The following is a 24,456-nucleotide window of genomic DNA, read 5'->3' as shown; positions in this document are numbered from 1 at the left end:
AAATCAATTAAAGGCTGTGACTAAGACTGGTCAGCAAAAGGAGCCAAACAAGTCCCTAAAAAATCAACTTCACATCCTATTCTCCAGCAAAGCCCCAGTGCACTGACCAGTTTTAGATCACTGCTTCTTTAGTTTATATCTTCAAAACTATTTTACCACATTCTTAAGGAGAACAGAAAATATTTAATGAAACATATCATGAACATTTCGTGAGTTCTCAGTCCTCAAGTTGTGAAAAAACAGCATTGTATTGTGGGGGCTTTTTTGCTCTTTTTTTTTTTTTTTTTTTTTTTCTCCATTGCCAATGGTTTCTCTGGAGAATGTTGGTGATTTTTACCTCCTCTCTCTAACAGACTTGCACCACAAGCACTTCTGCTTGCTGTCAGAGATGGAACAACTACAGAAACCATCATGCCAGAGATTATAAGAGGAAAAAAAATAAAAAAAAAATCAATGGAAATCCATCCTTTTAGCCCCTGCTGCTGGGGTCATTAATCATTGCTTTACACTGAGAGGGGAAAAAATAAATAAATAAATCTGTTCTCAAATGGATTTCAGGAGTGAATGCTAAACAGGCAGTAAGAAACACACTTACTTCTCTCTGTTGAATATGATGAATTCTTTCCTAACGGTTTCCAAGCACTGCTGCAGGTGCACGTTCTTTAAAAAAACAGCATGAATAGGTTGATTAAAAAAAAAAAAGGTGGCAAATCACAAGAAAAAAAAAAAAGCATCACAACAACAGAAACAATACTGAACAAAAAGGCTTCTCAATGAACACTCTCCAAAGGCTTTAAAAGTGGGCTAGGATAGCACAAGCAGTCTTTCTTTCTCTTGGAAGAAGGTCCCCACAAAGAATTCCTGAGAATTTTTACATCTGGTAGCTCTAGGAAAAATAGTTTGCACGAGCACTCAGAATCAGGAGGGACTGAGTTTATGAAACCTTATGGAAATGAAAATTCAAGTCTGGAAAGTGGTTATTCCTTGACCCTCTCAGAAGTTTAGACTGCTCATAAAATTGATTTTCTATGTGGGACACATCAGTCAACCAGCTTTTTATTGCAGACATTTAACTTTTGGGACCAGCAGCAGATAAATAAAGGGGGACTGAGTCCATCATCAGCAAATTTGCAGATGACACTAAGCTGGGGGGAGTGTGGATCAGCTGGAAGGCAGGAGGGCTCTGCAGAGGGACCTGGACAGACTGGAGAGTTGGGCTGATCCCAACGGGATGAGGTTCAACAAGGCCAAGTGCCGGGTCCTGCACTTTGGCCACAACAACCCCATGGGGAGCTCCAGGCTGGGCACAGAGTGGCAGAAAGGGAGCTGGGAGTCTGGATTGCCAGGAAGCTGAAGAGGAGCCAGCAGTGTGCCCAGGTGGCCAAGAAGGCCAATGGCATCCTGGGCTGGCTCAGGAACAGCGTGGCCAGCAGGTCCAGGGAAGGGATTCTGCCCCTGTGCTCAGCCCTGGGGAGGCCACAGCTTGAGTCCTGTGTCCAGTTCTGGGCCCCTCAGCTCAGGAAGGAGATTGAGGTGCTGGAGCAGGTCCAGAGAAGAGCAAGGAGGCTGGGAAGGGATCCAGCACAAGTCCTGTGAGGAAGGGCTGAGGGAGCTGGGGGTGTTGAGGCTGGAGAAGAGGAGGCTCAGGGGAGACCTCATCACTCTCTACAACTCCCTGAAAGGAGGATGGAGCCAGGGGGGGGTTGGGCTCTTTTCCCAGGCAACTCTCAGCAAGACAAGAGGGCACAAGAGGTCTCAAGTTGTGCCAGGGGAGGTTTAGGTTGGACATGAGAAAGAATTTCTTTCCAGAGAGGGTGATCAGCCATTGGAATGGGCTGCCCAGGGAAGGGGTGGATTCTCCATCCCTGGAGATATTTCAAAAGAGCCTGGATGTGGCACTCAGTGCCATGGGCTGGGAACTGCAGTGGGAGTGGATCAAGGGTTGGACTCGATGATCTCTGAGGTCCCTTCCAACCCAGCCTATTCTATGATTCTATGAAATACCCCTTATAACTATCTGTCCACGTGTGGGAAGTGTATTTGCCAACTGACAACAGTTTATCCTATTTTAAATGAGCATCTGTGAGAATCTTAAAAATTATGACAGCTTAAACATTCTGAAAGAAACGGTTGCTTTTCATCTTGCTTTGATTTATGCTCTATATGTGAAATGACAGACACAGAGGGTGAGTCTGTTTTCAGAGAAGATAAAACTGGACTTAACTGGGTATATGTGTTAAAGAGTATAAATTGCAGCCCCAATCCCCAACTTACCAGTGGGCAGGTTTCCTTGGCTCCATCTTTGGATTTGTTTTTGGCAAGTCTCTTTTTCTTTTTGTGGAGGGGCTTGGACTCTAAGATCATCTCTTCAAGTTCAAAGGTGGGATCACAGTTCAGTCTTCCTTTCTGGTACAAAAGGATTCAAAGTTACTCTTTCAGGTAGAATTGTGGGATTTCAGTTTGCCTGGCAAGTGTTAAAAGCAATAATAAGGATCCAGCTTCCCAACCACATCTTTCAAGTGAAAAGCCTGGAGGGAGGTTTCAAGTTTAAATAAGGGATGTAAGAAAAAACCCATATTATAGAGGAATTATACAGTGTTAGATCCCATTCCTAATTACATACAGGTGTACTCCTAGAGTGACTACTTTATTGTCACCCCAATAAGAGATTTAATCTGGCCCAAGCTCTCCATCAGACTATTGGTTGGTGCTGCAGAACTGGTGGATGTTCACCATTGCCCCAGAGATGCTGATGGAGCAGGCAGGTGGATATCCCAACTATTTTTGAAAGTTCACTTCAAAATACTTTTTTCCTCTGTCCTTAATAAGTCAGGAAACTTATCTATACTCTCCCAGGAGTCAGGTACCCTCAAATCAATCTAAATCCAGGTGGAAAGGAGCAAACAGCCACATGGTGACTGCAATTCAAGGATTTAGGGAAACTTCTCTGTGCCCTGACACAAACCATCAAACTCTTCTTGTGCCCCAGCTCTACAGAGCCATGGTGTATGAGAAATGGAAGCCTTATTTTTATCTCCTATTACTACAGCCAGATGACCAGAAATGTAGAGTGGGACACCTGGACTAAAACTCGGGAGCAAAGTTGAGATGAAGGATCCAGAACTCCTAATTCAAGGTTAAGTGGGAGCAAGAAGGAGACTGAGAAGGCATCTGAAGAAAGGAGGATGCTGCAACAGGGTTGGACTTGATGATCTCTGAGGTCCCTTCCAACCCAGCCAATTCTATGATTCTATGAGAAGAGAAGAGGTGACTTTGCTGCAGGATGGTGAAGTTCTCTTCCTTGGCTTTAAGCCCTGAGCCCATCACTAAGTCAAAATATGACAAAAGGAATTTCACCCCTGGTAAACAGAGGACAGAATCCTAGGATCATTTGGAATTGTTTGACCATCAAGGTCAACCAACAACCTAGGACACTGCCAAGCCCCCCACTCAACCATGTCCCTCCCATTGCTCTGAAATGCCCCTGGGTGTCCTGGCTCTGTTGGGATTCTGCTGTATTCCTGCTCTTTCCCCAAGCTCCCTGATGGAAGCCTCACTTTCCCACCCACAGAAAGCTTCTCCTCCTGGCCTTTCCTTGCAGAAAAGGCTGTGGTCAGGTGCCAAGAAGCCCAGCAAACCCTGCCAGCACTGTCTTGGCAACTCACCTGGCTGCCTGTGCTCCAGCAGGCAATGCCCTCTCTGCCTCAGCTTCTGCAGGGCTGAACCCCATCCTCATCAGATTGAGCAAAAACTCTAATGTGCACCTGGATGAGGGGAGGATCTTGGTATTTCTCCTTCCTCATCTTTATTCTCAGCTGCATTCAAACCAACAAGCAACCCTTAGGATGCTACAAATGTCTTGCTTGCTGCAATAGGAGTGAACAAAGTGGAGGAATGTGTGAACACCACAGTGACAGCTTTTTGTGCCCAGCCCTCAAATCCATTCATCTCACAAAAGGTCACGATGGAAATGTCCCCAAAATACCAACAAAATGTAACCACAGGGTAAAAAAAAAAAAATAAAAAAGAAACCGCCAGGTTCTCTAACAAAATCTGAATGTTTTAGTGTAGGAAACTGTCACAAGGGAAATAGGTCAGTCTTGTGAAACAGTATTTTTAAAGTAAAAAAAAAAGCACCCAGGGATGTTAAAAAAGTCTTGCAAATGTGATTCAGATGCCTAACTTTCAGAGCAGAAAATATCTTCTTGGTATTCTCTGGCTCAGAATTAACTCTGACAATCGTTTGCTCATAACAGCCAAAATGCAAAGTCTGGAAAATGTCTTTTATTTGAAAGGGAACAAAAAGTGAACTAAGATTAATTAGGGTTTTTTTTGTTGTTGTGGTCTAATGAAATGGGCCAAATCTTGTCTTAGCTGTGACCTACTAAACAAAAGCAGGATCCAAAGGGGAACTTCTGCGAGGAGCAAATCACTGAAAGCAATAAATGGAAGTGTAAACAAGCAAAACAACTGAGATGATTAAAGCCAGGAATTGCAAACACAGTTCACCTGGAATATTGACTTACGTTAGGAACAAAGCCTGGGGTCACAGCTTTCTCCAGAACTGCATCCCAGTTGACATCAGCCAGATAGGGAGAGCTTTGGATGTCTGCAAGGCTTGAAAGTCTGCACTCCGGGTCCTTGGTGAGGAGCTGTGGTCAAGCACAAGGAATTTTCTAAGGCTTTTGGGGCCACATGAAAAAAAAGTATCACACATATAAATTGTATAATAGCTAATTTAGAGGTAGAAAATGGCTAGGGAATCCTCTAGCAACTCCTAATCGGAAAAAAAAAAAAATCAAAGTAATAATTCATAGGTTATGAACAGAATTTAATTGCCACCAGATGGCTGGTGCAGGCATGAGGTATATTAGTTTGGGTATTAGTAACAAAAGTCTGTTTACAAATCCACAAGCCCAAGAGACAGAAAACATCCCAGTTCAATGCCACCCAAATCTGTATTTCATCTTGGATTTATGGGAAGATGGCAGTGATTAAACTGAACCACCTCCTTGCTCCATCTATCCCAGATAGGTTGCTGCAAAGGAAATTGATCTTCTGTTTCTCAAGTCACAAACATTTGCTGCTCAAATATCACTCCTGATGCTCTGAAATACCTAAAGGAGACACAATCTTTGCAGCAGGGCCAGAAAACTGAATGAAACCAAACCAAACCCTGGAATGTTAGGGAAAAAGGAGAGCTCCAGGCTTGTGATGCATTCAGAAGGAGCCCTGTCTTGTAGCTTGGTGACATTTACAGCAAAGTGGCTTTGACTTTTGTTGTTGCAACTATGGCAACTTGGGACAGGGAGGGATACATCCCTTTTCATCTCTCAGCTCCCTGGCTGAAAGCTGTGGCAGAAATTCAGAGGGCAGAGTGGTCCTGGTCCTTCCTTCCCCCTCTCCATGGAGGGCTGGAAAGAATTGGGTCAGGGCAATTCTCCTCCCCCCAGTTTGGCTCTCCTGAGTGAATCAGCTTTAAAATAAAGAGAAGTATTCGATTTCTATTTCCTTAGAAAAATAATAAAGAGGAAAATACTGCACCACTCACGTTCAGAAAAGTCTGGGAGTAAAGACTCCTGCCTGACCCTTGAAATTCTGGCTCCCTAAGGTGAGTCCTTGTCTGATGCAGCATGAAAGGGGCTTGTGGGAGAGGAGAGAAGAGAGGAAAGCAGGTGGTTGTGTTTTCTTACCTTTTTCAGTAGTGCTATCATGCCCTTGCACCACGCAGAGGAGTAATGAACTCTTTCTATCTTGAACATGTTGAGGATCTCATCGATGGGGGTGGCGGAATGAATCTCATAGGGCCTCTGGGATAAAGTGAAACCAATATCAAGTCAGCAAGAATGGACAAAAGAGCACACAGGCAAGTCACATTTTCCTCAGCTCAGTATTGCTCAGGCTGGAAAGATTAAAAAAAAAAAAAAAAAAAAAAAAAAAAAGCCACCAAAACATCTTTTGGCAATTTTGGAGGCTGATCCCTTCTTTGCGTGTGTGCTGTGCTTTGTTTATAATGAAGATAATTACTCATTTCCTCTGCAATTTTTTTCTCTCATGAAAGAGAGGTCTTTGTTCCAATGAGATGGCTGAATAATTTTGTCAGAGCTATGGACTTTTCACTGTTTTTTCCTTGCAGCACTTGAATGTTCTTGTGATCTAAACTGACACCACGGGAAAGTGGTGGCTGAGGGGAGATTTGTCATCCTGATGTGAGCAGTAGATAGAGAAATTTGAAAAAAAAAAAAGGCTTTACAAAAAGCTGGGCAAAAAACCATAGATTCCAAGCTTCAGTCCTTCTCCTTTGCCTGTTTTGAAATCTAAAATTACTTTACTTCATGAACCTGTGGGTTATATGGACCTGATGTTCTGTCTTTGCAGTGCCTAAATTGTTCCATAGATGGAGTGAAGCTTCCCAGTGCTTTTTTCATGAGGACAACTGTGATTTATCTTTAATAAATAAGACATCTGGAAATGAAAGTACTCTATAAAAATTATATTCAAATCCATTATTGAGCCCATATTTTTTAAAGGCTTGGCACTCTCTGCTGATGTGATTATTTTTTTTTTTTTAGACAAGGGTAGAGTGTGGCTTGCTTGTGAATTAAGTTGTACTCAGCAGGTGACAAACGTGCAAACAAATGCCTCTAAATTAACACACACCAGAGTTCCCTTCTAACCCAAAATCCTCAACAGCAAAGGACACACTTTGCCTTCCCTAGGAACTGAGCCATCCCTGGATTTTTGCTAGCATGTGCTGGTACAAGATTATAATTTTATATATATGTTATTAATTATAATTTTAAAATATTTCTATGCTCCAGGTATCTAATATGACAGTAAATTGGAGCCACTTTTCATAAAGACTCAGAAAATACTCCTATTTTGAGAAGATTCATGCACATGTTTAGCTTGGAATGTATGGATGAAACTAAGTCCATTCCAAAGCAATCTAAAAATAAACCCAAGGACTGCTTGAATCATTTTGCTTTAATTCACATTGAGTTATTCTGTTGTCATTTAGCTATATATCATGCCCATATGAATTCAATAGGACCTAAATGCCTCTTCTAAAATACATCATTTTCTTGAAGCAGGTTCAAAACTGTCATTTGAAATAATCTGTCAGGTGCTTTGCCCTGCCTGTAGTAAAGCTGCCCTAAAAAAGCTACTAAAAATTAAATGTTAACATTGTGACTTTTGTCAAGAAGGGACCTGCTGCTGCTTTGGACTTGATGAAATGATGTGACCAACATGATTGAGACAGATTTTTACACCAGTTGTTGGAAATTGTGATTTAGCCCTAGAAAGAACAAATTTAAGGAATCCTGAATCGTGGAAAGTTTTTCTGCTAAGGATATTTCTCCCCACGCCTTTGCTTTTTTCCTTATTGGAATATCAAAAAGAACTTCCCTTATTTTGAAGATTATTAGCATTCTGCAGTCTCGAGTTTTAATTATTAGCTCATTTTAATCATAAATAGAAGTTGTAATTTTGGTCTTTTGGGGTCCTTTACAACCTCCCATGATTTTCAGCAATTCAGCCCACTCAAGGGCCAGATCCTTTTTGTTTGGGGAAAGAAAAAAAAAAAAAAAAAGGAAAAAGAAATCTGGTTTTCTTTGGTTCATAAGGTTTTGCTGAAGTTTGTTGTAAACTTCTCACATTACAGAAAAATTCAGAGTTAAGGAATCCCACCTACCACCTCTTTCCCCCATTTTGTCTCTACCGAAGACCCTGGTATTTTCAGTCACTAAAATATTACAATATAGGAACAGACTGAAACCTGTCAAGGTTTGCATCATGTAGTTTAATTTCATGGAGAGAAGCAGCTTTGATGCAAAAGTTTAGGAATTTACAGCTTACTGTGGATAACCACAAAATGGTCCAGGCAGCTCTGAACTAGGACCAACCTAGTACTGTACCTATTTCCATCAGTGTCCTCTCTTGACTGCAAAATGTGATGTGATGCCTAAGCACCCTGAGCCTCCTCTGCATTGGTTTCCACCCAATTCCAGTAGTTTCCAACCATTCCCAAAGGTTTGGGTTGCAAGGGCTCTTTCAAAGCCATCTACTTCAAACCTCCTGTGGTCAGCAGGGACATCTGCAACTAGAGGAGTTTTCTGTCTCAGAAGAGTAGGGATAAATCAACCCCAAATTCAGCTTGATAAATAGCAACTCATTTTTTTCTTGGTTCCTCTTGAAGCAGAAATTGTGGCTGCTGGTGGCTCTGCCCAGTGCAACATCCTCCTCTGTCCCCTTGGGTTAAGCACATTTTGGGTTTAGTCAGTTTAGGCCTTGTATGGAGTAGAAAAATTTGGAAATACAGTGCAGGGAAAAAAAGACACCTCCTCTTTGTCCATAAAAAGGCCTGGGCTTGCTCAGTGGACAAGAACTGCTCTCCAGGAGAAAACAACCAGCTGGCTTGGTGGACTGGAGCATGGACAGATGGCACTGTTTTGATTAAAAAATAAAAAAAAATATAAAAAAAATTTCACTCTCAGCTTTGCTTTGTTTGTAGCTAGATAGACTTCTCCAGAAAAGACTCTGGATCTTGGCAGCTGGATACCATACTATTTAATTTTTTTTTAAATAAAAGTGTCCAGTGATTAGTCCTGGGTGTTTAGCTTTCCTCCCACAATTATTCATTGTGCTGCTTTCTTGGAGGTGCTCTCTGGTGAAAGACTTAACACCAAACCAGCAGGATGTTCTTTTAATTTCTCCCACATGCAGCAACTATTACCATCTGTGACTGGGGCTGAGAATCTATGATGTTTATCAGTGCCAGACCTAAACAGCCCAGGTAAAAAATTTCCATCCTAGGAAGAATGTCAGCATAAAAACTCAGTCAAGTTTGAGAATGAGGGTACAGAAAAATTGCTAACACTTTAAAAATAATAATAATAATAATAATAATAATAATGATAATAAATATAAATATAAATATAAATATAGATATAAATATAAATATAAATATAAATATAAATATAAATATAAATATAAATATAAATATAAATATAAATATAAATATAAATATAAATATAAATATAATTATAAATATAATTATAAATATAATTATAAATATAATTATAATGTTATTATTATTATCTTTTTGGGAGCAGGGACTGAGATTTGGCATGGGAGAGATCTTTGTATCAGGAGTCTGACTTCTGTTGTTTCTATGGAAATCCAGAATGAATCAGCCAAGCTTTTGGCCTCTGAGAAGATTCTGTCCTGAAATAAGTGTGCAGACCCACTGAAATGGGGTTTTCCATCTAAAAATGGGAATAATAATAATGGTTCTGTAATTGCAGTTGCCTTTTTCTGTCATTCCACCTGAAGCTGTGGGATCTTTTGGGGATGGATGGTCTCACATGGCAAGGTGCTGAGTAATGGTACTGCAGAAGTGTCACAAATGCTCCTTCCTTAAAAAGAGCAGTGCACTGAAGTCCTCTTTCCAAACCAGGAATTAAAAATTTAAAAAAATCCCAGCTACTTTATCTATACCATTTTTCTGAAATAACGTCCAAATTACATTTTCCTTAAATGTTCGAGCAACCAACCTCAGTCCTCTGAGCCAAAATGGAAGAGAATTTTCCACTCTCTCTGTGATAGAAAGGAAGATTCTTCATGAAGCTTTTTCACATAATTGGTGAGATAAAATAAACAATAAGCAAGTGCATTGGCAGATAAACATTTTCTGTAGTGGGGGCAAACATCTTAGGGTATCACTTTAGCTCTTTTAAGGTATTTGCCAAGAGAATCAAAGATAAAATAAAGCCTGAAGTAGCTTCTATTTGGAAAAAAAGACCATTGTTTCCAATTCATTTAAGTCATTAAAAGATCAGGCTTTTCCTTAGCCAAACTGGGAAACTTTCAGAACATAATTGAGAGGAGGGTGAAACTTTGCCCAGAATGTTTCAAGCTGGGAAAAACCCAGGATGGATTCCCTGACTTCAACCAATCATCCCTGTGATTTTTTTATCATTAAAGATGCACTCAGGTCACTGCAAACTTTGGGACTTCCATCATTCAGTGTGTTAAATAACAAGAAACCCCATCATTCTTACCCAGCCCCTCAGTAATTCATATGCTGTAATTCCTAGTGACCACCAGTCTACTGGGTATGAGTATCCTGGACCTCCATCCATAAAGGCCTGGAAGACTTCTGGAGCTAAAACAATAAATAAAATCAAACAAAAGAACATTATGTTAAGGTTAGAATATGGATCATGAAGGTTGAGAGCTGAAAAATTCATAAGGACACCATTAAATGAAATGAAATACATTTAATTTCAGGAGCAGCATTTTCAGGAGGCAGTTTCAGTGCCTTGGTTTGCTGGCAGCAAGTGACCACTGGTCAGGGTATTTCAAAAGTCAATTTTATATGTTAATTCTTACCCCACCCATTTTTTATACTATATGAATATAAATAAGTAATAGGAGGGGAATTCCTGATGTGTGACTTGGAGTATTTAGGGTAATGTGAAGAGATTACAGGACAAATAGCTGCAAGCTATTTGCAGGAAAAAGTGAAAATAAATAAAAAATAAAGCCACAGTGTCTTGGCCCCTCTCTCTCTTTTTTTTTCTTTTTTTTTTTTTTTTTTTTTTTCTTTTTCATTGAGATTATTAAATTCAGATGGGCACATCCAAAGAATGCTTCAAGAATGAAAACCTTGGCATCTCTGGAGTCCATTTGGATCTCAGCAGAAACCTTGGGTGCCAATGAGGGGACTCAGAGGTTTGTGGTGTATGGGAGGGGTTGCAAATCTATACCCCCTGCCAGCTGAGGAGCAAAAGACACCTCTGTGGCAGAGGTTCTATTGTAATTCCTGAGTTTTCATAGCTGGAAAAACAATATTCAGTGTCAGTAAGTGAGGTTCAGCATGATACCAGGCTGCTGGGTACCATTCTCCTTTCTCCTTGAAAATAAATAAATATATATGTTGTGGTATTGGTCCTTGGTGTTGAAAATAAATAAATATATATACAGAGAGATATACACCATGCACACAGTAGAGACAATATTTTGATAGACTAGCACAGCATAAGCTGTAAAAAGCTTAGACCTTCCCAAATTTTAATTATGTGGATAATTTGATGTATTTATCCACCTTGCTGACCCAGGCTTAGCAGATGACAGATTGAGCTGAATAAGAAATGAACTTGATTTTTGCAATTGTGTTTCAAGCATCTCGAACTGAGATGGTTCAGAGAAATATTAACTGCTTTCTCAGCACTGTGAGGAGATAATATTCATTTTCACTTCTCTCTGAGGAGTCAATTCAAAGGTCAGTAATACTCCTTGGTCATGGCTTGAAGAGAAAACAGAAATCAAACTTCACTTCTGTTTGGAGGAGATGTTTTAAGAGCAAAAGGAAAGGAAAACAACTTCCCTCTCCCTGAATATAAACATGGATTTCATAAACTATTGGTTTATGTCCAAGTGTTTACTTTTATACTCCTGTTGTAGAAGGCAAAGTGCTGCTTAAGACCAATTTCCTCTTGTGAGGAGTGGATTAGTTACAGCAGTGTAACTGATTTAGCACCACCTAATGCCCCTCAAGAATTTTAATATTCATACTTAACACAATTATTCAAAGTAACCAGTTTAGATGCCACCACCTGAAGGCAGACACCACATTTAGGATGCTGTTAGCTTCCCAGGTGCCTTTCCAGCCTCTCCTGCCCTCAGTGCTGTCCTGATAAAACCCTCTGCATTGCTCAACCACTGCCCAACTTGTCCTGAAAGTTGCACAAAAAAGTCCTCAGTGGCTGAACATCTGGACCAGCCTTGGAGAAACAACCTGGAGCTTCCAGCTCCATTGAAAGAAAGCCCAGCAGCACTAAGGTGTTGTGGAGGAGGGGGAGAAGGAGGAGGAGAAGGGGAAGGGAAAAAGGGGGAAGGGGAAGGGGAGGGGGAAGGAGAAGGAGAAGGAGAAGGAGAAGGAGAAGGAGAAGGAGAAGGAGAAGGAGAAGGAGAAGGAGAAGGAGAAGGAGAAGGAGAAGGAGAAGGAGAAGGAGAAGGAGAAGGAGAAGGAGGAAGAAACAGAAAAGGAAAAGGAAAAGGAAAAGGAAAAGGAAAAGGAAAAGGAAAAGGAAAAGGAAAAGGAAAAGGAAAAGGAAAAGGAAAAGGAAAAGGAGGAGGAGGAGGAAAAGGAAAAGAACGAAGAAAAGGCAAGGGCAAAAAGGAAAAGGAAAAGGAAAAAATGAAAATAAAAAGGCAAAAGGAAAAGGCAAAAGGAAAATGGCAAAAGGAAAATGGCAAAAGAAAAATGGCAAAAGAAAAATGGCAAAAGAAAAATGGCAAAAGAAAAAATGGCAAAAGAAAAAATGGAAAGAGAAAGAAGAGGAGAAAAAGGAGGAGGAAAAGGAGGAGGAAAAGGAGGAGGAAAAGGAGGAGGAAAAGGAGGAGGAAAAGGAGGAGGAAAAGGAGGAGGAAAAGGAGGAGGAAAAGGAGGAGGAAAAGGACGAGGAAAAGGACGAGGAAAAGGACGAGGAAAAGGAGGAGGAAAAGGAGGAGGAAAAGGAGGAGGAAAAGGACGAGGAAAAGGAGGAGGAAAAGGACGAGGAAAAGGATGAGGAAAAGGACGAGGAAAAGGATGAGGAAAAGGAGGAAAAGGGAGAAAAAGCCCAAATCAAAACAAGACCAAAGCCCTTGAACTCAGCATGGGTTGTTTTGTTTGGTTGTTTTGTTGGTTTTGTTTTTTTGGACTGAAACAGTCACAGAAATCTTGCAGGCCAGCAGTTTGGCTGCCAGCTCTCACAGGATGGTAGGAGGTGGGGGAGCACAAAGAGGTGAAAAGCAGCTGCAGACAATAACTTCTCCCCTGATCTCCTGAGGTTTTCCAGGTGCTTGCGTCTTTCTTTTGAAAGAGCAGAGCCAGAACCATCTCCCTGCTCCCAGCCCAGTGCTTAATCCCTTCAGCAGGGGCACTCCAAGAGCAGAGCCCGGCAGGATGGGGGTGGGAGGGGATTTATTTCAGCACCTCAAAGCCTCACTTCTTCCTTATCAGAGCAAGCAGCAGCTTGTGCTGGCATCCTGGTGTTTCCTTGGGATCCAAAGGGCAGGTAGCCACATCAGCAGTAAAACTCTGGAGATAGGCAGGAATAAGGTGGGGGGGTGGGATTTTTCAAAACCTCAGCACTGCACTCAAAAAAAAAAAAAAAAAAAAAGCAACAAGGTGCAAAAGGTTATTTGATTTCAGCACTTTGTGTAATTTCAGAGCAGTGTTTAGCTCGAATGCAATGAAAACCAAGGTTGAACACCCCTGAAAAGCCAACCACAGATTTCTCCCTGCTGTATCATAAGTAACTCAGGAGCAAATTTAGCCCACCAGGATATTTTTACCTCTAAGCTTGATATCAGGACATCCACTCCCTGGCCTCTGACTCCAGTGGTGCTTCTCACAGTATTAATTAATAAATAGAGATGACTGGACCATTTTAGAAGCTCAGTGAACCTCTGTAAATGCACACTCCTCTGCTAATCTCAGTTGTACAACCATTATTCACAGTGACAGCAACCTAGGAAGGCAGCTGTGGAAATTTGAGATAACAAGCCTGTAGGGTAGAAAACTGAATTTTTTCTTCCACATAATTTGCTGCTGATTTTATTAGCTTTGGATTATTTTTTTTTTCCAGTGTATTTATATAATAAAACATATTATGTTGGTTTGATTTGAAGTAAAGGGGGCTAACTTCAGCTTCTGTGGAAGGAAACAGAAAGCCTCTTATTCTCCCTAACCCTCCTAACACCAGAAACAGAAAAAAAATCCCTGAACAAACCCTAACCCCCCGAATTTATAATCTGCAAATGGAAAGGTTTTTAACACTCACAAATAAAATAAGGTAGAATGGCAATTCCATGATTCAAAAAGAAAACACTTCAGTGAGCAAAAAGCACGTCTCAAATACATCTAAATTATGCCAGAGTGAGAAGCAAACCAAAGGAGGTAACTGCAGTGTTTTCTGAACTGGCTTTAGTATTTGTTTCCTTTTTTCTTTGGTTTTTAGTGTATTATTTTGTTCTGGAGCTGACTAACCAGTTGCAGGGGGGAAGGGTTGAGTGCTGCCCAACACAGAGCACGTTGCCTGAGACACAAACAGATTCCTTGCAATCTGCATGAGGGACCAATATAGGAAACATCATTTTTTGGTTTATTTCCTTCACCTATAAAGGTGGAACAGCACTGAAAATGGCCCAAAAACTACACAAGTGCTTCCATCCAGGGAAATGTGACTTCCCTTAAACATGAGACCTAAGGAATAACCTCCTGCAGGAAGGAAGGAAGGACCAGCTGAATATTCCAGGCATAGGAGTCATGTCCTGCCCTGCCCTGGATTTTCTGGACAGCATCCTGGTGAAATTTGGAGGAGGTCCCCCCAAGAAGGGCTGGGACCCTTCTTAGGTCCAAAAATCAGCTAGGTCTCAAAGGACACTTGGAATTCTTTGCCAACCTAGGAAGGTGGAGGCCAGGAAGATGCTCAGAGGGCTGGAGCATCTCTCCTATGAAAACAGGATGGGAGAATTGGGGTTGTTCACCCTGGAGAAGAGAAGGCTCTGGGGACAACTTACAGCAGCTTTCCAGGACCTTAAAGGAGCTCCAGGAAAGCTCCAGTACCTGGAGGGGCTCCAGGAAAAATCCATCCCTTGCTATCTCCCTGGGAACTACAAGGGGCAGTGTGAGTTGGTTGATGCCAAAACCACAGGTGAAAAGCTGACTCTGTTGAGGTGAGTTGGTTGATCCAATCAATCCAAGTTGATTCAATGCTTTTTAAACCATTAAAAAAAAAAAAAAAATAAAAAAAAGGAAGTATGCATTCCTGCTTTTTGGGTAAATGCTTTACTCCTATGTTAATATGCAGAAGTTTTGTAGCACAATGGCCTTTTGTTCCCCAAGTGACATTTTCAGAATGGGGACATTCACCAGCATTTTAGCTCCTTTGCAGGAGTGTTAGATGTGCTCTGAGGATGTCTGCCAAAGAAAGGAGATATTCAGATCTTTTAGTCTGCTTCCCAGAACCCAAATAAGTTGAGTCTGAAGCAAATCATCTCCCCAGGCAATGGGAGGTGGCCCTGCCCATGCAGGGGAGCTTGGGTCTTGATGATCTTTAAGGTCCTTTCCAACCATTCCATGGTTACATCCACAGGCAGTGCTGGAACAGCAGATGTGTAGGAAGGCACAAAAAGGAAAAGCCACCCCTATTCCTAGCTGGATAACTTTGGTGGGACAGGAAACCTTGAGGAAATCTTTCTCCTTTTCCTTCTTTCCTTCAGCTGGAGAGGAAGTTTGAATTATTAACCCAGCCAGGATGCTGAATATTTAGACACATGAGGACAGGTGAAGTGGATTTTCCTCTCCTGGCCTTCAATCTATGCATTTAAAGGACATGATTAAAATATATAAGATGCCCTCAAAAACAACACTTCCTAGTTACATAGGAATATAAGCCATATATTTGAGGAACTAGGCATAAGAAAGCAACTAAGGATGGGTCTAGAAACTTTTGAGCCAATGTAAATTGTAGCCACAGTGGTACAAATATAATTTTTTTTTTTGTCTCCAGCTCTGGGAGTTTGCAGAAAGTATCACACTAAAGAATCCTCTGAGTTTCCTTCACAAAACCAAACAGAACCTGATGAAAAGCATCATGGAGACCAAACTCCTGCCCATTCCAGCCAACACTTTCCATTGCTTACACATATATATTGTCAAAAAACAGAAGCTGATGCCATTCACTTTATGCTTTTACAATTTAAAAGCCCTTTAATGTGCCATTAGTCAACATTAATGTGTGTTTTCTCACATTTTCAAATGATCCTGAAAACTTACCCATATAGGGTTTTGTGCCAGCCATGGAGGAAGCTTTTTCAGAGCCTTTCACTATAGTTGCTATGTTAAAGTCTGTGATATGAACATGTCCTGAAAAAAAAAAAAAAAAAAAAAAGAGAAGTTAAAACAACATATCATACAATTATTCCTTCCCATTTAACATTTAAGTGATAAAGGAAATAAATTGAGTTGGAAAGGCTCACAACAGTTTATGGAACTTACTAATAAATAATAGAAAAATCATATTATAAGCCAAATGATGGAATACTTGCCAAATGATGGAATACTTTTTTTTTTTTTTTGTAGGGAGGTTAGGACTGAATGAGCTTTAAGGTCCCTTCCAACCCAAACCATTCTGTGATTCTGTTTTCTGCCTTTTTTCTCAAAAACTCTTTCCATTTTCTTGACACAAGAGTCCCAGGAAGACACCTGTCCAGGGCAGGCAAAACCTGGGAGCAGATGGAACCCATCACTTTATAAGAGGTGGGAGGTGTTGGGCTGCCAGAACAAGAATTAAACTTCACAGCCCAGCCTGGCATCAGATTTTAAGGGGTTTTTCCTCCTTCCTGGTGGTCAGAGCACTTAGCAGGTTTGCAGCTGATTTCTACAGAATTAAAGCACCATGGCAAAAGGCTTCTGGAAAATGAGATCTGAACCCCATTCAGTCACCTCATGGCAGTTCCATTCACACACTGGAATGAAAAGCTGCAAGGATCTCAGCAGAACAATATTTCTTTTCTTTTTTTTTTTTTTTTTTAACAGATTAATATAAAGTTCTATCATTTAAATGCCAGCATGATAAGTGATGCTCCCTATTAGAGTGCCAGCATGAAATCCTGGTGCAAAACACCCATCACACTTTATCCCTTCAGACTGATCCAAATAGCTGATTTGCAGTGAAAATTGCCTCTCCAGCAGTGCATTGTTTTCTCTCCCTTTTATTAGATTTTTTTTTACATTTAACCAAACCAAAACAGACCCACCTGAAGGATTGTGTGCACTGACTGGTGGCTTTTGTTAAAAATACCTTTCTGGAAGGTAAGGGATGGGTTTGGAAGAAAGGTTCCTCTGTGGATATTCCCTCCTGGGGACCATGGGCTGGGTGGGAGATGGGGGGCACAGGGAAAAGTTTTGTCCAGGATTGGGACAGAGCTGGGGGTGATGGGGAGGGAACCCCTGTGCCTGTGGGGTTGGAACTAGATGATTTTCAAGGTCCCTTCCAACCCTGATTATTCTATGATTCTAAATCCTGCAATTCTAGAAGAGTTCTTTTGGGAAAAAAAGCCAGTATTTCAAAACACACAAAAGAAAACTTTTATGAAAAGAAAACAAAAAAGAAAAAAGTTCCCCTCTCTTGAAGGGCAGGGAACTTCTACAACTTGCTGCCCCAGCAGGTTGTTGGGGCCAATATCTGCAACAGCTTCAAAGAAAAAGGAGACAAATACATTAAAGATTTATCCAGATTCTAAAGGGATGCATAGAGATAATGTAATATAATTAAAAAAAAAAAGTGGGGGATAGGAAGCAGTGAAACATTCAATGACCTTGTGGCAAAGGGCATGCTCTGTGGATAGCATCATCTCCTCTTGCTGAGGCCTTGGGTCTGATTAATTCTTCAGGATTAATTCTTCAGTAAACAAACAGGGACCTTGCTGGGTCTTGAAACTATGTCCTGAAAAATTTGCCTGAGAGGAACCCAAACCCTTGCAAATTTTCTGTAACCAGAGTGTGATAATGGTGTGGTCACCCTGCACAACACAAAACCAGGGTGCCTAAGTAAAGCTGCCTAATTCCTGGAGAAAATCAGAAGTGTGAACATCAGTGGTGTTACCAAGCAGCTATAAAGATAATGCCATCATCTCTGAAAAAAATACATGAATCTGTGTGCTACTTCTTGTTTCTCTGCATTTTAGGGTGTTCCATCACTGCTAGCAGATCATGGGAGGATTTAAAGACACCTTTGATACGTCAGAAAAAAATACAGTCTGGGCCAGACTTGCCAGCTTTCAGTTCTAAATGATGTCATTTCAGTTATATTCTTCTAAACCATTCAAACAAAAGGAAGAGCAGATTGCTGTTATTAGGAGAATTCTACAATAGTTTCTCTGGAAAAGACAATAACATCTCTCTGAACTGCCTTCAGCTATGAGTGGCTTAATTCTCTTTCTGGTGCCTATTAGCAGAACAGAGAACTACTAAATTTAGATGAGGGTCTTAAAGAGGAAGAGTTTCCTGGAAAAGCTGAGAGAAATGTAACCCAAAAGCTTTCTGGGCAATATTAATTTCCTCAGAGAGGTTTGATTCTGGTTCAGAGCATGAACCCTGGAACCACCCCTACTTTGTCTCCTCAGAGTAGAATCATTTAGGGGATGGAGATGGGGATGGGATGGGGATGGGATGGAGATGGGATGGAGATGGGATGGAGATGGGATGGAGATGGGATGGAGGTGGGATGGAGGTGGGATGGAGGTGGGATGGAGGTGGGATGGAGGTGGGATGGAGGTGGGATGGAGGTGGGATGGAGGTGGGATGGAGGTGGGATGGAGGTGGGATGGAGGTGGGATGGAGGTGGGATGGAGGTGGGATGGAGGTGGGATGGAGGTGGGATGGAGGTGGGATGGAGGTGGGATGGAGGTGGGATGGAGGTGGGATGGAGATGGGATGGAGATGGGATGGAGATGGGATGGAGATGGGATGGAGATGGGATGGAGATGGGATGGAGATGGGATGGAGATGGGATGGAGATGGGATGGACAACCTCTCCAGGAGACCAGGCAAATATCTTCTGGTAAGGGCTGAACACCATTTCAAATACCTGATTATTCAGTTCTAGTGTAGCATTAAGTTTCTTGTGATCATCAGACTTTTATTTCCAATGGTACATAGAACAATCCTTGAATAATTTGGGTTGGAATGGACCTCTAGGGTCATTCAGTCCAATCAGAACCTGTGCTCAGCAGTGTGGAGTTGTGGCTTTGCTGAGAAATCTGTGGGGAAATTCAGGCTTCCCCTGCCAGATTGGTTTTGAATATGTTGTATGTGTATATATTAATTTTTTGTGGTTTTTTCTTTGTAAATTACATCGACCATTTTTATGGGTTAAGCAAAATCTCCTCTTTTCACTACTTCTATATTCCTGAGGTACGTTCTTGAAGCCATCCAGATAAATTGTAGTGAAACCAGTTTGAATGAGCAGAAATATCTCTAAATCTTGGTAAAGGTTGTGACAGTCACTTTTACTGCTTGACAACGTGAAGCCATGTGAATGTCACAACACTACAATTTGACTTCAGCCAAAAATAGGGTTTTTTTCCTCGAGGTCATCGAAATCTAACACACTGAGACAAACACTGAAATGTTGTGCATAGCCAATCCCATAATATTTCATGTAAGCACAGTTTGTTTAATGAACTGTAAGGAAGGCCTAAGGGTAATGTCAAGTGTATGGGAAACTGTTGTGCCATGTTGGAGGCTAAAATAAAGTTCTTTCCTGTCCACCTGGTTAGAGTCAAATCAGGTGAATTGGTTATGCTTCCTCTACAGCCTGGCATATTTATGGTGCATATATTCAGGATATTTTTGCATTAAGTGAAACCTGATGATGCTGTAAAAATGATGTTACGGCTTAATCAGGGCTTTTATGGGCTCTGTGGGCAGCATTTTGCAAAACATACAGCTCTGAGGTGAGAATCTAAATTCTGGAGTCCCCAATATGGACCTCCTTGAGTGTGTCCAGAGAAGAGACACAAAAATAAGAGCTGTGGAGCATCTTCCCTACAAAGCCAGGCTGAGAAAGTTGGGGTTGTTCAGCCTGGAGAAGAGGAGGCTCCAGGGAGACCTTGGAGTGGCTTTCCAGTACCTGGAGGAGTCCTACAGGAAAGCTGGGGTAGGGTTTTTGCCAGGGGTGTGTAGTGAGAGAACAAGGAGCAGTGGTTTCAAACTTAAAGAGGGGAGATTTAGGTGAGACAGCAAGAAAAAATTCTTTCCTATGAGGGTGGTGAGACCCTGGCAGAGGTTGCCCAATGATTTTGTGGCTGCCCCATCCCTGGAAATGTCTCAGGCCAGGTTGGATGGGGCTTGGAGCAACCTGGGCTGGTGGGAGGTGTCCCTGCCCATGCAGGGGGTTGGGACTGGAGGAGCTTTAAGGTCCCTTCCAACCCAAACCATTCCATGATTTCATGATGCTGTGATTCTCTATCTTTAAACTTCTAGGTATTAGTCACCAAAGAGGAACAGACACTGGTGTGTAGTGCAGACACCTAAAATAACTCAGATGATGTAAAACATCTCCATGTCTTTCAGTCATCTGTAAAGGAAGCCTCTGGTGACGAGCATGGTGCAGACACCTCTCCTACTGACTGTCACCTCATGTAGTGCATTGAAGTGTGTGGATCCTTATCCAGGTGGAGAAAATCACATCTCCTAATCACACAGCAGGGCTTTGAACCAAGGATCCACAAGCTGAATTAATTCTGCTGACCAAGGTCTGTCTGCAAGTCAGGAGCAGCTCGGTTGTTTCAGCAATGCAGGTGTGCTGTGATGGAGCACAACACTGATGTTTTGCAGAAAAAAAAAAAAAGTGGGCTTTCCATCCCAAAATTTCCAAGCTGGCTGCAGATAATTGTGTCTGATCACACAAAAAAAAAAAACCTTCATTTTGCAGCATTCACTCTGGTGTAGCTGCTTCTCTCCAATACTTAACCCCCATGGGCAAGCTCTTGGAAGAGGCTGATTTTGTGCAGTAATTGACCCCTTGATGAGGGGCAAGGAGGGATAACAGCAATTTTACTTCCAAGGCTGTCAATCAAAAATTTAAGACACTCCTGACCATTTCATGTTGCCTTTGACATCTCGAATTCATGCAGGACTTAAGGGCACCAGATTCCTATTCCATGCTTATTTGCTGATGTTTAATCTCCAGGGAACATTAACACTTAAGGGCCTGAAACACTAAATTATAGAATCACAGAATGGTCAGGGATTGGAAGGGACCTCTGGGGGTCACCCAGTGCCACCCCCTGCTAGATCAGGATTCCCTGGAACTGGTGTGAGAGGAATACATCCAGGTGGGTCTTGAACATCTCCAGGGATGGAGACTCCACAAACTCCCTGGGCAAACTATTCCAGCCTTGTGTTACCCTCAAAGTATTTCCTCATATTTAATTTAAATCTCTTGTGTGCCAGTTTGTGTCCATTACCCTTTGTTCTGTCACTGGACACCACAGAGAAGAGACCAAACCCCTCCTTCTGACACCAACCCTTTTGAACATTGATAAGATGCCCCTCAGCCTCTTTTTTTTTTTTTTAAAAACAAGCCAAGGCTCTCTTAGCCTTTCCTCACAGGGTAGATGCTCCAGTCCCTGAACCATCTTGCTGGCCCTGTGCTGGACTCTCTCCAGTAGTTTTTTTTGTCCTTGAACTGGGGACCTGATTTACAAACCATGTCATTCTCAAGAATTTCTGAAAGCAAGGAGTCAATATTCACTTACCATGCTCATCCAGCAGTATGTTGTCAGGCTTGATGTCCCTGTAAAATAAGGAAAGCAATGCATTACATTTCATGCCCAAAGAAAACTTACAGTTTTAAAGCTTTCCCCATCTGTTTATAAGGTCTGAGTCCCTTTAATCATCATGAAACAGACAAAAAGCATCTTAAAAATAAAGGGAAATTATTTTTATCTACATTTCTTCTTCCCTGAGCACGTGATAAAGAGGCTCCCTAGGTTTCCATTTCATGTGGGTTTGTGTTCATCTGGTTAGTATTGGCAGGGATTTGGTTTCCAAGATTACCTGCTTTATTCTTCATAGCTGAAATGGAAGATTTGTATCTAGGAGGTGCCTGGTTGCCTCAGGGACTCAAGAAATCATTTAATGGAAACCATCAGGGATCTCCCTTTCTGCCAGCCCTGTGCTCACAGGCACACTCACATAGTGCAGAGCCTCTCTGATGCTCACTGGGTAAGCCCAGCAGCTCTCCTTGTAGCCCCTGAAGCTCCAGGTGGCTGTCTGGACCAGCAGGAATTATGCTGGAGATTATGGAGGATGGAGATAAGAGAATCTTTCAGGTTGGAAAATACCCTTGGAATCATCGAGTCCAACCATCATCCCTACACATCCACAAAGTTCTCCCCTAAACCCTGTCCCCCAACACCACATCTAAATGAGCCTTAAACACCTCCAGGGATGGGGACTCAGCCACCCCCCAGGGCAGCCCATTCCAGCTGGTTCTGAGCTGGTTCTGATGAGCTGAAGCATCAGCTCAGCTCTGCTCTTGGCACAAGGTAACTACACAGCCCCAGAGGGATGAGTTTCCAAGCTCATTTTCTGTTCACCTCCATCCCTCTTGCTGTCAGGATGGATGCACTTAGCATCCAATCATTGCTGGGCATTCCCAAGCTCTTACAGAATCTTTCAGGTTGGAAAAGACCTCTAAGATCACCAAGTCCAACTTCCAGCCCATCTCCACCAGCCAACCAAACCATCTCAAGTGCTACATCCACATATTTTTTGGATGGCGACTCCAACCACTGCCCTGGGTATCCTCTTCCAATTCCTGACCACTCTTTCCACATGGAAAAAAACTCTTTCTTGGTCCAGTATCATTGCTTAATGGTGCAGACCTGTTCTGGAGGAAACTCTTCTCTTCCCTTTGCCAGCATGGATCAGTCCCTGGTTTGGCTCATCCTGGGGAATCATCAATGCCTCCACCTCACACCAACCTCCTCTCAGGCAGCTGTAGAAACCAACGTGGTCTCCCCTCAGCCACATCTCCTGCAGACTAAACAATCCCAATTCCCTCAGCCACTCCCTGTGCTCCAGGACCCTTCCCCAGCTCTGTAGCTCTTCTCTGGACACACTCCATCCCCTCAATGCCCTTCTTGCAATAAATACAGGATCTAAGGTGAGGCCTCACCAGTTCCCAGTACAGGGGGACAATCACCTCCCAGCCACTCAGTGGTTGTCCTCATTTTAAAGCTCTCCAGAAGCAGCTTCTCAGGAGTTCCAAAGACCTTTTAGAGGAGGGAGGACACTGCTTTGCTCTTTTGTACCACTGGGTTCAGGGCAGGGAAGGTTCAACGTGGTCAATGGGGACACCTGGTAGTTCTGGGAGCATTGCAGTTAAAGTTACTGGAAGGATGCAGGATGTTTGCAGCATCTGTTACACAAAAGACAGCCAGTTCCTTTTTATCTACCTCTTCTTGCTGCCAGTTCCTTTAAATACCCACTCTAGTTAAATTCATTTAAATAGGAGAAACACTGTTTATGTAGGAAGGTGGATTTAAAAGATAAAACCTCTTTAGCTAAGCAGTTTAAATTCAAACATGTTAAGTAAGTGAAACTCAGGTTTTGACTACACATCAGTTTTGCAAAAAGTATTTTTCCCCTTAGCAAGCACATTCAGGCAACAGAGTGTGAAATTCAGGGCCTTAACTTCAGGGGTTTCCTGTTTCACGTGTCCAGTTCCAAGAGAATGATCTGAACCACTAATTTCATAATCCAAGTGTCTTGAACCAGCTTGAGAGAGAAATTGAAAGACTTCTGCAAAGTCACTCACAGCTTGGATCCACAAAAGCCCTGGGCTGCCCTCCAACCATTCACCAACCAGTGACCACCAGAGCTGTGGCAGTGTCCTTGACACTGATTTCATCACCACAACCCTCTCAGTCTGCACCAGTGCTACCCCAACTCTTTTTACACACAGAAAAATCAGAGCAACATAGAAATGGAAGTAGAGAAACCTTCAAAGTCTTTGCTCAGAGACAGGACCAGGCACAACTAATATAACAGCTGGCCCAAGAAACTCAGAGGTGTGAATAAATAAGAAAAAAGAAGAAAAAAAAAGGAAAAAAAAATCACAGTTTAGTTGCCACTTGCTGATGTAGCCTGTGAAAGCATCTCTAGCTTTCAATTGCCTTAACAACCAATGTCAAACTGAAGCTGCCTGAAGGATGAAAGTACAGTAAGGTGCTGCATATAATTTCCAAGTAGGAAAGAGTGATTAATAATGTATTTCTATCTTCTATAATGCCCAAGCTGCATGGGCATCCAATGCTTGAAGATATTCCCTCTGCATGGAGGAGAATCACAGAGTGGTTTGGGTTGGAAGGGACCTTAAAGCTCATCTATTTCCAAGTCCTTTGCATGGGCAGGGACATCTCCCACCAGACCAGGATTCTCAGACTCATGTCCACTGGTCCTGCCACTTAGAGTCCCCTAAACTCACTGGAAAGGCTCACCCTATAAAAGATTATAAAGGACTCAGATTTAATTATCTGAAGTTTTAATTACCACTGCCACCAATGCTTCTTTCTGGTGTTGCTAAGTGGGGTAGAAACAGATTTCTAAGTAAAGCAAGATGTTCAGCTTTCATGCCTGGAGGTTTTCAAGACCTGACTGGATCAACCTAAGCAACCTGGTCTGATTTTTAAGGCTCATTGTGCTTTGGCTTTAAACTAGAAGCCTCTGGAGGTTTCTTCCAGGCTGAATTAGTCTGTGAGCCTATGAAAAATAATTTATCAACATTCATGGTTCTTATGCCCCACTCCTTTTGGCTAGAAGGAAGCTCATGAAAAGTTGAAGAGACCTGGGAGAGAGCTGGATGTGTGGAATTTAAGGAATCTCTG

At 42.1% G+C, this 24,456-nt stretch overlaps 1 protein-coding gene across 1 annotated transcript in view; it reads right to left on the bottom strand.

The window, feature by feature from the left end:
- STK32B (serine/threonine kinase 32B) overlaps positions 1-24,456 on the bottom strand; it is a 125,412-nt gene that overhangs the window by 11,063 nt on the left and 89,893 nt on the right. The window contains exons 5-11 of the mRNA XM_071744281.1: positions 21,322-21,359; positions 15,833-15,922; positions 10,065-10,168; positions 5,694-5,810; positions 4,527-4,652; positions 2,275-2,406; positions 596-660 (exon numbers count right to left, since the gene is read on the bottom strand). Of these exons, the coding sequence (XP_071600382.1) occupies positions 596-660; positions 2,275-2,406; positions 4,527-4,652; positions 5,694-5,810; positions 10,065-10,168; positions 15,833-15,922; positions 21,322-21,359 (672 nt within the window). The remainder of the gene's footprint in view (positions 1-595; positions 661-2,274; positions 2,407-4,526; positions 4,653-5,693; positions 5,811-10,064; positions 10,169-15,832; positions 15,923-21,321; positions 21,360-24,456) is intronic.

This window comes from Heliangelus exortis, chromosome 4 (assembly GCF_036169615.1).
Source record: "Heliangelus exortis chromosome 4, bHelExo1.hap1, whole genome shotgun sequence".
NCBI classification, from domain to species: domain Eukaryota; kingdom Metazoa; phylum Chordata; class Aves; order Apodiformes; family Trochilidae; genus Heliangelus; species Heliangelus exortis.
Note: the sequence above shows the minus strand (reverse complement) of the source record. Positions and strands in the feature narration are given on the sequence as shown.